Genomic DNA, 15,024 nt, shown 5'->3' on the forward strand with positions numbered 1-15,024 from the left:
GATGCAATTAAATAACATGCCATCAATCTGCATTTTTATAAGTTATACAATAATAATTTATCAAATGATACAAATATATATTCATGAGCAAGTGACATAGACGAACCAAACTTGTATTATATGCAGAAACAAAAAATATCGTTTTAACAAAACTTTAAACAAAACTAACAAAAATATTGCTATCAATTGCTCGGATAGCTGCGTTCTGATTGTTGCTTTTGATGGAACAAACATCTTCTAGTTGTCCAATACCTTCTACAATATCTTCTGGCTTTAACTCTTTGTCTGCACCGCTGAACTAGTCGAAATTAGCATCTAAACAATTTTTCGGCAGACGAAACTTTCACGTGCTGTATTTAGCACCAATGCAACGCGTAAAAGTTTGCTCGCCAAACCATAACCTTTGGTCCAAAAAATTTTAACCTGTTTTTTATGCATTGCCTTCAAAATATTAGGACCGCGTTAAACAACGAACTACTATTAGCCCAAGACAGTTAGTAATTATTTTTATGGCGTTGTTTTGAAAGTTTCAATGAAAAAAACCAAAGCTTTAGAATTGGACAACAAGAGAATTAATTGTTATCGATATAAACAATTTATTATCAATACAATTCTGTGAACACTTTTTTACTGATCAGTTAATACTATGGGCTCGTAAAGATCAAATAATGTCGAAGTGGTGGTTAAATGGAGGTGGCGTTCAATTGGAGAGTGGCGGTCTATTTTTCAACCCTTTTCTCAGGGTGGCGGTCAATTGGAGGAGGCATTCAAATAGAGGTGGCGTTCAAATAGAGGTTGCGTTCAATTAGAGGTTGCGTTCAATTAGAGGTTTTTCGGTAAACAGTTTTTACCTTTATCTTTAGTCTTTATCAAATCCAAACAAACGATTGTTACCTGCATCTCTAGTTTCTATGAAATCCAGATATACGATTGCTACCTATTCCAGTTAGCCGACTAAGGTCATGAATAACTCCCTTCATGTTACGAAGGTACTTGTTTAAGTAGGTGCCACTGTCATGACACCAAATAATGATTACCAAGAATATAAGATAAGCTTTCCATGTTAGACATCGGCACACAAACAGCCTAGTGAGCCCAGCCTGCAATTGACAACCCGGCATGACCCACAACATTGGAATTATCTCTTTCTGACCAGCCTGGATGTTTGTAAGTTATCACAAAGTTTGTGCGTCTTGACAACACACCACACCATGTGGTAGAATACCTCACACGCTTATGGCTTATTTGGCAGCCATTCTAATGAAATTGCTGCCAAATACGCAGTAATTTCATTAGCATTATTTGTTCAGCTTATGAGTTTATAAAGTTTATAAAGCTCATTTTCTTTCACACCACATTTTTATCTGTACTTCATAAGATTCCATTCTAATTTTTATGTTTTAGATTAAACCTAATGGTTTGTACTAATGTTCTTACTCTAATTGTAATGCCAAGTTCTCAAGTTAATTTATGACTAGAACATTGTTGATAATATTATCGGTTATTCACAGGAAAAAAACAATAAATATGAAATTAAATCCATAAAAGAGCAATAAGACGTAGACTTACAGTGAATCCAGCAGAGCATTCACATTGGAAATGGTTTATTCCATCAAAGCAGAGGCCTCTGTTGAGACAGGGGTTGCTGGCGCACTCATCCGTATTTACATCGCACTGCACACCTGTTTATTAACATACAAAAAATTATGGTATGGTGGGTACATGTATGTTGTGGATGCCTAATGAATTTGACTAGTCATTATGGTAAAAGCAACAATTGGCTATAAAAAGTACTGAGTCACTGAGTACTGCATGACTATGGCCATGCATGAATGAGACTGAATAACTACAGTGCATGAACACAAAGAATGCATGAGTGAGACTGAATAACTACAGTGTATGAACACAAATAATGCATGAGTGAGACTGAATAACTACAGTGTATGAACACAAAGAATGCATGAGTGAGACTGAATAACTACAGTGTATGAACACAAACAATGCATGAGTGAGACTGAATAACTACAGTGTATGAACACAAAGAATGCCTGAGTGAGACTGAATAACTACAGTGTATAAACACAAAGAAAGCAGGAGTGAGACTGAATAACTACAGTGTATGAACACAAAGAATGCCTGAGTGAGACTGAATAACTACAGTGTATGAACACAAACAATGCATGAGTGAGACTGAATAACTACAGTGTATAAACACAAACAATGCATGAGTGAGACTGAATAACTACAGTGTATGAACACAAAGAAAGCATGAGTGAGACTGAATAACTACAGTGTATGAACACAAAGAACGCATGAGTAAGACTGAATAACTACAGTATATGAACACAAAGAACGCATGAGTGAGACTGAATAACTACAGTGTATAAACACAAACAATGCATGAGTGAGACTGAATAACTACAGTGTATGAACACAAAGAAAGCATGAGTGAGACTGAATAACTACAGTGTATGAACACAAAGAACGCATGAGTAAGACTGAATAACTACAGTATATGAACACAAAGAACGCATGAGTGAGACTGAATAACTACAGTGTATGAACACATAGAAAGCATGAATGAGATTGAGTAGCTATAATGTATGAACACAAATAATGAGGGAGAGTGAGAGAGAGTCGAATATGCAATATTACCTAATCATTTGCCGTGAATACGCAGGCAAGTAGCCCATCAATAGCTGATCATTAGTTTCGGTCATTTTGGTCTTCGTATTTTTTGACATAGTATTTAAATGCGTTTTGAAATGTTTGGCTGTAGTTGATGCCAATTATATAAACTGAAAATCATTTTTAACAGTTTTCTTTTCATAATTCCTTAGCAAAAACTCTTATCAGCCTTTTTCTGAGTAGCAGTGGAATCATTTTTGGCCAGCATAGAATTGCATAAATTTTACCACACTATTTTACAACCCAGAAAATTGCATGAATGACAGGTTAGAGTACCTGAGTCTTAAGGAACAAGTCTTAAGGAACAAGTCTTAAGGAACAAGTCTTAAGGAACAAGTCTTAAGGAACAAGTCTTAAGGAACAAGTCTTAAGGAACAAGTCTTAAGGAACAAGTCTTAAGGAACAAGTCTTAAGGAACAAGTCTTAAGGAACAAGTCTTAAGGAACAAGTCTTAAGGAACAAGTCTTAAGGAACAAGTCTTAAGGAACAAGTCTTAAGGAACAAGTCTTAAGGAACAAGTCTTAAGGAACAAGTCTTAAGGAACAAGTCTTAAGGAACAAGTCTTAAGGAACAAGTCTTAAGGAACAAGGCTCACTCAAGTTAGGAAATGTGCAAAAAACTATTGGAACAAGTTCAATAAGGTCACATTAAATTGCTCAAATTGCAACAGGTTTAATAATTGTCCTGCAAAGCGATACAATAGGCAGTGCAATAATTAGAAACTAACATTAAACAAATACCTACAAATCCAGGTGAACATTTGCAGTTATACCCATTGATCTCATCAATACAGACAGCCAGGTTATCACAGGGCATGCTGCCACACTCATCCATATCTATCTCACAGTTGTAACCCTCAAAGCCTGGCAAGCACTGGCAGGCATATGAATCAATGCCGTCTATACACTCTGCCTTGTTCTCACATGGCCATGAGAAACACTCATCTATGTTGACTTCACAGTCATTTCCTAAATACAAACATGAAAATAAGCATTTTTGGCCATTAAATTATGCTGAAACATTATAGGTTGGGTGAAATGATAAATGAGAATCAAAGTAGTATACCAAGTACAATTTAAATGATGAAGCGGAACATTAAAAAATAGTACTCCTGTTAGGTTGTTGGATGTCGAGCGGTGGGCGACTGACGCTTATCATCTAGCTTAAATGTTATATGCTGTGACTGGTGCTTTACATAGGTTTAACGGTAACACGTTGTAATTTATTGCTTGCCCTTTATCTAGTAAACCAAACGTCTGCTACTCAAAATAGTTCTCTTACTGCAGTTCCTGTAGTAGTAAGGCTGCGCCGTACATGGTTGCACACAGAATGTATACTTCTATACTTTTTTTTAACATGATATGAAATAATATATACTAGAAATTCCACTGTCATACAGCCCACGACCAAAGTGATATTGGAAAAAAGAAAGGTTACTGATGGTGGAGAAATGCAATATTAGCAGTCAAATGGCACTGCAGTGCAATAGGATAACTGCAATGGTAGCTGTAATGTTATGGCGCCTTAAAGTGCCTCGCGTTGCGTGTTCACAACTTGAGTTGTACGACTCGAGTTGCACAACTCGAGTTGTGAACACGCAACGCGACTTTGTGAAAGTAAGGTGCAATATATTGGTATTACGGTAGCATAACCGTAGATCTGGTTATGTTAACAATGGTACATCAATAGGCACCCATTAGCTAATAGAAATTAAACTATGTATGTATGTACTGTAAAACTAGAGCTAATGGCGAATTATAGTGTGCTGAGTTTGCCACTCGAGTTATAAAACTCGAGTGGCAAACTCAGTTTGCCACTCGAGTTATAAAACTCGAGTTATATTTACACAACTCGAGTTTGTAAATGTAACTCGAGTTACACAACTCGAGTTCATCAAATATCCAGGCCGAGTTCTTTCAACAGCAACTCGAGTTCAACAACTCAGCTTGAGAACATGGAACAAGAAGCGCTGTAAGGGGCCATACTAAACAACTCATCATTTCATTTTCTCTAGCTACCTATTTTTCTATTTGGAATTTTTTTTGGTGCATCATTAAACGCCGTTGAAATAATTTCTATGTTCATTTTCGGTGTTCATTTAGTTTCTTGTCAGGCTCTAGAGAGATAACTCTTTTTTTATTTGAAAAAGAAGCTGCCCGGCTCCAACATAGATTGTTTTTTAGTTTGCTTTTTACATTCTACAATTGTTGTTGTCTCGTTATATTTATAGAAATAAATATGCACAAATATCGCCAATATATATAATTTAAATGTGTCTATATACTTAAATTATTATTATTAACTTTCTGTAAATGTTCTGTAAATGAGACCCCCCAATTACTCACATTGCTTTTTTTTACAAACCCGTGTTAGTTTTGCGTATAACACAACTCGAGTTCATCAAAAACCCAGGCCGAGTTGTACAACTCGGCAACTCGAGTTGTACAACTCGAGTTGCGAACACACAACGTGAGGCACTGTAAGGCGCCATAGTAATGTACTGGGTGTGGGTGTTATTATATACAACAAACAGCAATAATGAAAAGAAAAGATTATGTTTATATCTCTCCCCCTGCAATAGGAGAAATGCAATATTGGCCAATATTAGAAGTAAAATGCACTGATATTATTAGAATAACCAATATTATTAATATAGTAATAATAGAAAACCAATGCACAATTTTCTTTACATTTCAAAACGTCATAGCTAACAATATCAAGAAGTTGTGATATTTATATAGATTTTTAGAAAATCTATTTAAAAAAGTGTTTGGTCATGACAAACAGCAATAATGAAACGAAAAGATTATATGTTTATATCTCTCTCCCTGCAATAGGAGAAATGCAATATTATAAGTAAAATGCACTGATATTATTAGAATGGGCAAGGCCAAGCATGGTGTCACACACAAAGGCAATTTTTTTTTTGCCTTTTGCAACTTAGCGAGTAAACATGTTCAGACATGTGGAAACACAAAAGTTTTCATAATGAAATCTTCTCTCATGAAGATATTGGGCATGCAAGTAGGATTTTACTGTATGATGTGTGACGCGCGGGACAATTGATCATATCCTCTCAAACTTTGCAATTCATTCTGAAATAAATTTTGGTTTCATTTTATAATCAATACAAGAGTGGATTTTCTAGCCCAGGTGTTTTTTCCGAGCAAATGCAAATTTCTCCTTATAATTCAGGCGAGCAAAAATTAGTTTGTCCCGCGCGTCACAATTTTAGTGCATTTAGTTGCAGCCTGTTCTCCCTAAGCTATCTGAGATGAAAAATTCTTATCAATAATTCGATTTTAGGCTGCTATAGCTTAGCCAAAGTCACCAATTTGCTGAAAATACTGCAAGTTTCTGTTTTATAGGTACAAGGAAGTATTTGTGACGCGCGGGACATTTTTAATAACATGGTGATGTCTGGCTTTGTTTGGGAGTTCTCTTTGATACCCTGGCATGTGAAAGTAATGCTAGATACTCCAAGTTTAAAAGCCAGTTTCTTTGAGAAAAATAATGAATTAGAATTATTTTATGATCTTTTGTAACTCAGAATCTGGAGCGTGTCAATATTAGCCTACACTTCTGATACACACACCTAGTGTGCAAATCACGAGGTAATCTTTGAACCGAATGTTTATTTTTAAAGCACCGTCACAAAAATTCTCTTTCACTCACGCATTGAATTTTCAGTCAGAGAAAGTAGGTTTCTCTTCTAGATATGGTAAGACTTTTGTCTGAACTGGCATGTATTCTAATGACGGCCAAACTTCTGTTAACATCAAACCACACTTCCTGTCCACAAGCAACGAAAGCTTCGGAAACACCTGCTGAACTACATGTTGAGTGACGTCTTTGAGATTTTCAGTAAGGAATATCTAGATGTCAAGGTGAGCCCTAGTAAATTTTAAAAGTTGGGCCCAGTAAATTGCAAGCCAGTTTCTAGACATGATCAAATTGTCTGTGCTTACAAATACTGCGAAAATGCGGAATCAGCTCTACTGGGACTACGGCAGACCAGTGTCTGTTCTTTGGAAATGCCTACTACTGTTCACAAGCTACTGAAAAGAACTGTGTGTAACATGGAAAATGAATCATGTGTAAAGAGGGAATGTGACTCTTGTGGCGCCAATCCAATCAATAGTTTGGTTGTTAGCGCTAAAGAACATTTGAATTTCTATCAGTGGAGAGATGGTGAAAACGGCTTCCTAAGCAAGCTCGAAGATCTGATGCCATCGTCTGACTTGCTTATGCTGCTGAAATACCAACAGACATCACTTTCCCTTCATATGTACACTTCCAACCGTCAACACTAATCAATCAGTTACCTCAAACAGAAATTGAAGAATGGGGCAGTGATTATTCACAAAAATATCAGTGAGAACTTCAACTGTAAGCAAGCAACCAAAATCTAAAGCACCTACTAAACTACAATAGGGGTGACAGTATTTACTGTCATGATTTATTATAAGCTAATAGAGTCCTAGCCCAAAAATGCTGTGCAATAGCTAGTAATAGCCTAGAACACACTAAGGATGCTGTTTACACGTTCAATAGAGAACTTGTGAAATTTCTGAAAGCAGAAAATATTAATTGGCAACATATTCATTATGTAAGTGATGGACCCGCTTCGCAAATCAAAAATCGGCTCACAGTTCAAAACTTGATTGGCCATAAGGAAGAAATGGGTATGCCAGCTGACTGGAGTTTTTTTGAGACATCGCATGGCAAAGATACAGTAGATGGTGTTGGGGAAAGCATCAAACCACAGGTTCTAATGACAGTATATCGAGGAAGGTTTGTCGTAAACTCGGCAAAGTCATTTGCAGAAGCTGCAACAATAATAACTTCAAATCAGTGAAACCAATGATGATTTTATACATCTCAGAAAATATGATCACTAAAACAGCAAAAATCTGCAAAAAACGCTGGTCCACTGCAACTCCAATTCATGGCATTCGATCTTGCCATCACACAGCAATTAAAGAAGATGGTGATTTTACTCTGATTGAATGGTGTTCTTCCACTTGGCAGCCAGTTCCATTCACACCGAGCAGCAAACCTAATCAAAAGGTGACCACAGGAGATACTTCACAAACATTGACTCAGTTCTTACCACAGACCCTGGTCGCAGTGGCCTATGCCTCTGAAGTCAGCATTGGAGAAATTCTCACAGGGGAAGCTAATGAAGGTAGCTACACTATAAAGTACATACACCGTGCATGCAAGCCGTTCACATGGCCAAACCTCGACGACATAAGAACCACCCACAGGAATTTTCTTCTTAAAGTATTTCCAGTTATTGTGCCAGCAGCAACTACCAGGTCACTGAAACACTTTGTACTAGAAAATAAGGCAATCATAATAGCAGAATATTTTTTCAAGAAAAAATAGTTTACTGCATGAAAGTCTGACAATCTTCAAGTTATATGTGTTTTATGTTTAGATAAAATAAATACCATATGTAGCAATTTTAAACTATTGGTTGGTTTAGCACGAGTATATTCAATGTTACAACTGCAACTCATAACAATTTGTGGTACAACAACTACAAAACATAGAAGAACGCTTAATTTTTCATAGTTGTTACTTTTGTCCCGCGCGTCACAGTCCCGCGTGTCACAGGTGGTAGTCTTCTTTCAAACTTTACAGAATCACTAAACTTTGGCCTGAAAACAAAATGGTATGCATTCCTAATAGAAGGACAATAGAGCTTTGATCCTGTCAAATAATAATGTTGTGAGTCCAAAATTTCAGAAGATTTTTCCAATTGCACAACGAGTAGTTTTTTATGCAAAATTATGGTCCAGCTTTAATGGTTCATAATTTGTTAATGCAATGCATGACAAAGATGAAATCTCCTTCAGTGATAGTTGATGTCAAGTGCTTTCTCAAACAGTATGAATGGCACCAGAATTTCGCATTTGAGCTGAGAAGTATGCGAGGAAGCGTTCAAATGTCCCGCGCGTCACAATCCTGCCAAAAACGGCCTTACCCAAATAACCAATATTATTAATATAGTAATACAGTAATAATAGAAAACCAATGCACAATTTTGTGTACATTTCAAAACGTCATAGCTAACAATATCTAGAAGTTGTGATATTTATATAGATTTTCAGAAAATCTTTTTAACAAACCTATTTAGAAAAAATAATAACAGTAACATATTGCCCGTCATCGATGTTGCTAGTGTGACTATAACACTTCAATAGTCATCCAAACTTATAATTAAATATTGTAATAATCTCATAAGAATCGTTAGAAAAAAATATCATTGTCATTTCCTTTACTTTCACTGCTTTGGACATCAGTTAGAATACCAAAGTACTCAAAAGTTTCCAAAATGTCAGTTACTTTGAGATCGGTAAAAAAGAAACGACTTTAGTACTCCTACGTTAATTACAGAAATCTTCGGCAATTCGCCAATGCTATAGACTGGTGAAATGTGCATGTTATCCTTTCGTAAAATGCGCACGACTTAATGGTTCTATTCTCTGTCGCTCGGCGGTTCGTTTGCCGGTCTTAAATTTGATAAAAGCAAGGGTTCGCAAGTTTTAATAACCATTTTTGGCCAAATAAATCTGTCTATTTGTGTATAATCCTCTCAGATGGGTAAGGTTTAGGAAACTTGTCGACAATTTTTAAAGACTTAATAACATATTTAAATATGTTTTTATGTGTTTTGTATCGTTATTATACTTAAACGACTCTACACAAAAATGGTTAAATTTGTTGATGAGATTTCGGTACGAAGGTTGCGACGTTGTTGATAAATAATTTTCGTGAGTTGAGTGCACATTCATTTATCATAAAAACTCTCAAACATTCGCTCTGCGCGTTTGGTCATGGGATAATATTTAAAAATATATGTTTTTTCCGGTTAGGGATTATGCCTCTAGAAGTGCTCCTTCCTGCCGCAGCTGCAGCAGAGAGAGGGTCTGCGTAAAGCTGCTTCTTTGGTAGGGCTAGTTTATTCTCGAAACCATTTGACTTTCTGGATCGGTAATTCTTTGTTCATGACCCTGACAGAAGTGTGGATGGGCTGGTATCATCCTACTCTTATTTGTAGGTACTCGTTGCCAGCCCTCGTTGCCAGCCCTTGTAATATAATTTAGTAAAAACTGGTTAGCTGATAAAATGAGTAATCTTTACTAAAATAAGAGCAGCATCCAACCGTATGTCCGTATGACCGTATGTCTAAAACATTCTAAAAACTCCGTCTAAAGATTGCTCCCCACAAGAGTTGAATTTGGAGACTCCAAGTTACAGTCCTGCACTTTAACCACTACACCTCTCAGCCACTTCATACATTGATTATGCATATGCTGTTTACTCATTATGATCTCTCACTGTGCATACGACTGCAAAGTGTACTAGGATTTATGATAGAACATATTAATTACATGTATCTGCGGTATACAAAATCAGTCAGGATGCTCAAAATTCAACAACCCTCATTGACATCCAACTAATCGTCAAGCAAAATGGTGTTCTTCCAATGTACTCTGATGTACTGTAATTGATATTACTAGAGAAACAAATGCACCTACTTTAGAGGTACATGGTTTAACAACACATGCTAAAACATATGACCTGGTCGCATACCTTCAAAGCCACTTCGACAGATACATTTCCATTCATTTTCACCATTCTTGCAAAGAGCGCCATTATGACAAGGTATGCTCAAGCATTCATCTATGTCCTGCTCACAGTGGACACCATCGTACCCTGCTCTGCAGTGACATTTGTAGCCACCAACCTAAGCACATACATATCATGAAAAAGGATTATATTTCAACTTTTGAAAGCACATGCAACTATATGCATATCGTGTGGCCAATTTCCTAGTCTCTCCTTCTTTTTCAAGTCATGTTAGAAAAGATGAGAGATGACCCTGCCATCCAGTTAACTTTAAACAAACAACTTCTAAAAAATAGGAATTATTTAAGTATTGATAACACTTTCCACCACTTGAAGCCCAATTCATTCACCTAAATGCAATGGTTACTTTGATCCCTTTCTGTAGACAGACTAGTGGACAGCGCATAATGTCACCTTAATGCTTCTTATGAAAAGTGATACTACTCACACAGATTTATCGAGCATATATCTTCAAGTTACACAATTCAACAGTACATTGCACTAGTTTTTGCACTATCTCAAAGACACTGGCTACGGTTTGCGCTGTGTGATGACTACCGTTTCATATGTAACACCGTTGCTCTTATGAACTAGTGCTTTGTAATATGTTTCTTCATTTCCGCTGGAATATCCTTCAAAAATTATAAAAGGATTTTTCAAAACAACAAATAAAACAATTTTGCCAAAAAAACTTAGCAAGTCAAGTACACATGAAAGGCTAAAATTGCAAACTAATTAATAACTAGGTTAATGATTAACGGGAGACCAACATTAAGATATAAGCCCGTAAATACATTGAGTATAAACTGATGTATAGGATTTGTCCATGCATATTAATGAAACGGCTCTCTATTTGTCATTACCTATGTACACTACGACACTTGTACAACTCATTACAACACTACTAGCTCACTGTTGAGTAGTGTGACCTGATTGAAGGTTTGTTTAATCGAGTTTAACCAGTATTGGCAAACAGCATATCAGAACAAAATAAAATATTAAAACCTTTGGTTAAAAAATAATTGGGAAGCAAAGTTTTAACCCAACTCTTACAAAACAAAAGCGTTGTGTTATAAGACTTGATGATTTGTATTTTGAAATTACTAATTTAAAAAAATGAGTGCTATTTTAAGTTTTGTAGAGAAAAGTGACCAGGATTAAAAACTACTCCTGTTGTCAAAAGACAGCAACAGCGCTATTGGCTTTAAATGTTTTTTGCATATCTCAAGTGACATGAGAAATGTGAAAAAACAAATAGAGATAATAATCACCTATAATAATAATCAAGATAACAATCTTATAAAGATAACAGTAACATATAATAATACTTATAATAATACTTATCAAGATAATGATCACATATAATAATACTTATAATAATACTTATCAAGATAACAATAACATATAATAATACTTATAATAATACTTATCAAGATAATAATAACATATAATAATACTTATAATAATACTTATCAAGATAACAATAACATATAATAATACTTATAATAATACTTATCAAGATAATAATAACATATAATAATACTTATAATAATACTTATCAAGATAATGATCACATATAATAATACTTATAATAATACTTATCAAGATAACAATAACATACAATCACTCTACAGAGCTCCTAAAAGCGAGACTCTGTAGAGTGACTATATGCAAAAATTGCAGTTCTGCATCGAATTTCCAATAAAAAACTAAAAATGCCAAGTGGTAAAGGTTACTACGAGTAGTTTTAACCACGATTCAGGTTATCAATTTCAATCTTGAAACATCCTGGCCATAAGATATCCATCAAAATTATAATATAAAAAACAATCGTAGATGATAGAAAAAAATGGATACTTTGTAATAAAGTTTATTAAAATTTCGTGCAAGTTCATCTTTAACGAATAAACTTTTCAAAACAGATGGAAGCTTGGTTCAGTATCACCAACATCAGTATTATCAATAGTATTATCAATAGCCCACCCACTTCCACTATCACCAAAACAGATGGAAGCTTGGTTCAGTATCACCAACATCAGTATTATCTATAGTATTATGAATAGCCCACCCACTTCCACTATCACCAAAACAGATGGAAGCTTGGTTCAGTATCACCAACATCAGTATTATCTATAGTATTATCTATAGCCCACCCACTTCCTCTATCACCAAAACAGATGGAAGCTTGGTTCAGTATCACCAACATCAGTATTATCTATAGCTCACCCACTTCCTCTATCACCATTTATAAAAGAACCTGCTGGTTCTCTTTATTGCTCCACAAGATTAAAGACAGTGAGTGCAAAGCAATAAGATAAATATATATATATTGATAATATATATGAATACATGTGATCAGTGGGTGCGCATGCAACGGAACAACATGCAGGAAACCGCCAGCACTCTCTGCCTTTTGCATTTTTCTTGCCTCTTTTGTAGATACGCTCTGTAGTTAGGCTCCGTCCCTCGATTTTATTGGTCCATCAATCAACTTGTCTGTTCTTCTGCTCCTCAGTGGAGGCTCTGGGGCAAGAGCAGTTGAGATCAGAGCCGGTGGTGTTGTGTTCTAAACTCCCGCTGCTACAACCCAAACATGGCGAAGGCTCAATCTTTTCTAGATAGCTTATGGGCCCATATCAGAATGGCAGTGATAGGACCAACTCTTGCCAGCAACGATTATTCTCCAACAGCTAGCGGGCTCTTTCCTTCTACAGCTGATAGAGGGCTTTGTTGGCTGTTGGCACACCTAAGTGACGGGTCAACCTGTCGGTGCAGGACTCAGCTCGTGTCGGAATTTCCTCGCTCGATCTCTCAGTTGAAGCGGGTGACACTCGGTCCAGACCATAGATGTCTTCTTCTTAGAAGGCAAACTTGCAGCTCATTTCTTGGGCAATCCAGGCTGGCGTACAGGTCGTACAGAAGTGAACTGCAATAACTGAGTTGGCTTAAGCTCCGATAAATCAACTCTTCTTTTCTTTTTCTCTTCTTTCTTTGCAGTCTTCATTGGGTACAGGCCTGTTCACACTGACCAACTTAGCTGCCGGCTTTCAAGGTTAGAGTGGGGGAAATCTTCATAAAAAAGAGGTCAGTCAGCCATTCCCTGACCTACAGAAAGGTAATTTACTTGGCTTCATCCAATAGGTAGAGCACATCTTCACACCCAGCGTTGTCATGTGTCTTTTGATGTGACACGACCAACTCACAGAAAATAGGTTACATAGCCTCCGAGTTGGTTTCATGGCTGAGACCGTTGTCCCAATGAGCTCGGTCTCTGATAAGAAATAGATACAGGCCGGCTCAAACAACTCAGTTCTCTCCCCTTTTTTACCCAGTCTAAACACTTGTGAATATTGAGGAGTATCTCTCTCAGTTCACTCGGCGGGTTGCTCAACATCTCCTTGAAGGAAGTGTTCCGAGCATGCATCATCTGGTTGTTCACAGACAGAGTGTCAACCAGATGTATCGACAAAAATGTCTTTGTGTGAAATAGATTCCCTCATGGAAGCAGATCAACTAGAGCACCTCGTCCAAGCTAGACGAGACACTGATCTGACACACAGATGTACACTCCTCATTTGAGCAAAACAAACCCACCAAGCGTTCCTTCTCCCTTGTTTCCCTAAACTCTAACAAGCTCAGAGTGTTTACTGTCTTACTGGTTGAGCCATGTTAACAGGTTTGTTAGAAAGTAGATCAGTATCTGTGGCTTTGGGATAGAGATCAGTGTATCTCCAAGAGACCGAGCTCGCTGTAAGGGGCAGAAGCAAATGGCCCTGGTAATCTCCTGAGATTGCTGCCTTTTCTCGGCAACTCTAGTCCTACGCTATGGGCTCACTGGATTGGCTGCCAATGCTGATAACCTACCCAATCTCCACGCCGATCTGGATACCATGTGATCTGAGCTGGTCGAGGTTTGTGCTGAGTAACTTTGGGTGCTTTTTGCTTAAGAGCCAGACCAACGAGGAGACTCACAGGCAGAACTTACTCCCACAGAACATCGCACTTCTATCCTTCCAGCTGCCTTTGAAGCTCTTTTAGCCAGGTCTGAAGTTCTGGGCTAAACTTTAGGCATGTGGTAACTTTTTTCTTACGTTTTGCCAACTCTAACTCAATAGTTAACTTGGCTTGAACCTCCTGCCTCTTGGACATGGCCTCTTTCCTATTAGTGCCTCTCCGAGGTTCCATGCTAGCCTGTGCCATCCCTAGCCTTTTTAAGCAAGCGTGAATAGGTTTCAGCCGACTCTCGTTCGGCACAGAAAACTGGCCCTGATGCCCTATCAGAAAATTGAGATTGAACCAGGCATTGATGACGGGGTACAGCGCTACTAACTTGGCCTGGAGCTTCGGGCCATCTCCCCTCTTCCATCTTTTATGCAGGAGCCAAACCTAGTCCCCTGTTGCAAATAGTGAAAGTTCATCTTTGTCGAACTGCATGTACCTTTTCCAGCTTCTTCAGCATCACCACCACATTCTCATATGAGATCTAGGCCTCATTTGATGGTGAGCTGAACACCAGCTGGGGAGGCAGGCGCAGCTCTCGTCCGAGCAGCAACATATTTGCTGTCTCCCCTGTTCTAAAATGCGGTGTACCCGGACTCGCGCTTATCAGTTGAAGTGGTAAGACGCTATGTAAGTTTTCTACACTCGCCAGAGTTGGCACAGCTCGGTCATCAGCTGACTCTCGAACTGTGTTCA

General features: G+C 37.4%; 1 protein-coding gene across 1 annotated transcript in view; it reads right to left on the reverse strand.

The window, feature by feature from the left end:
- Positions 1-15,024, reverse strand: part of LOC137406958 (protein crumbs-like) — a 97,915-nt gene that overhangs the window by 44,067 nt on the left and 38,824 nt on the right. Inside the window, exons 8-10 of the mRNA XM_068093558.1 lie at positions 10,294-10,447; positions 3,429-3,656; positions 1,570-1,682 (exon numbers count right to left, since the gene is read on the reverse strand). Of these exons, the coding sequence (XP_067949659.1) occupies positions 1,570-1,682; positions 3,429-3,656; positions 10,294-10,447 (495 nt within the window). The remainder of the gene's footprint in view (positions 1-1,569; positions 1,683-3,428; positions 3,657-10,293; positions 10,448-15,024) is intronic.

This window comes from Watersipora subatra, chromosome 10 (genome assembly GCF_963576615.1).
Source record: "Watersipora subatra chromosome 10, tzWatSuba1.1, whole genome shotgun sequence".
NCBI lineage: Eukaryota > Metazoa > Bryozoa > Gymnolaemata > Cheilostomatida > Watersiporidae > Watersipora > Watersipora subatra.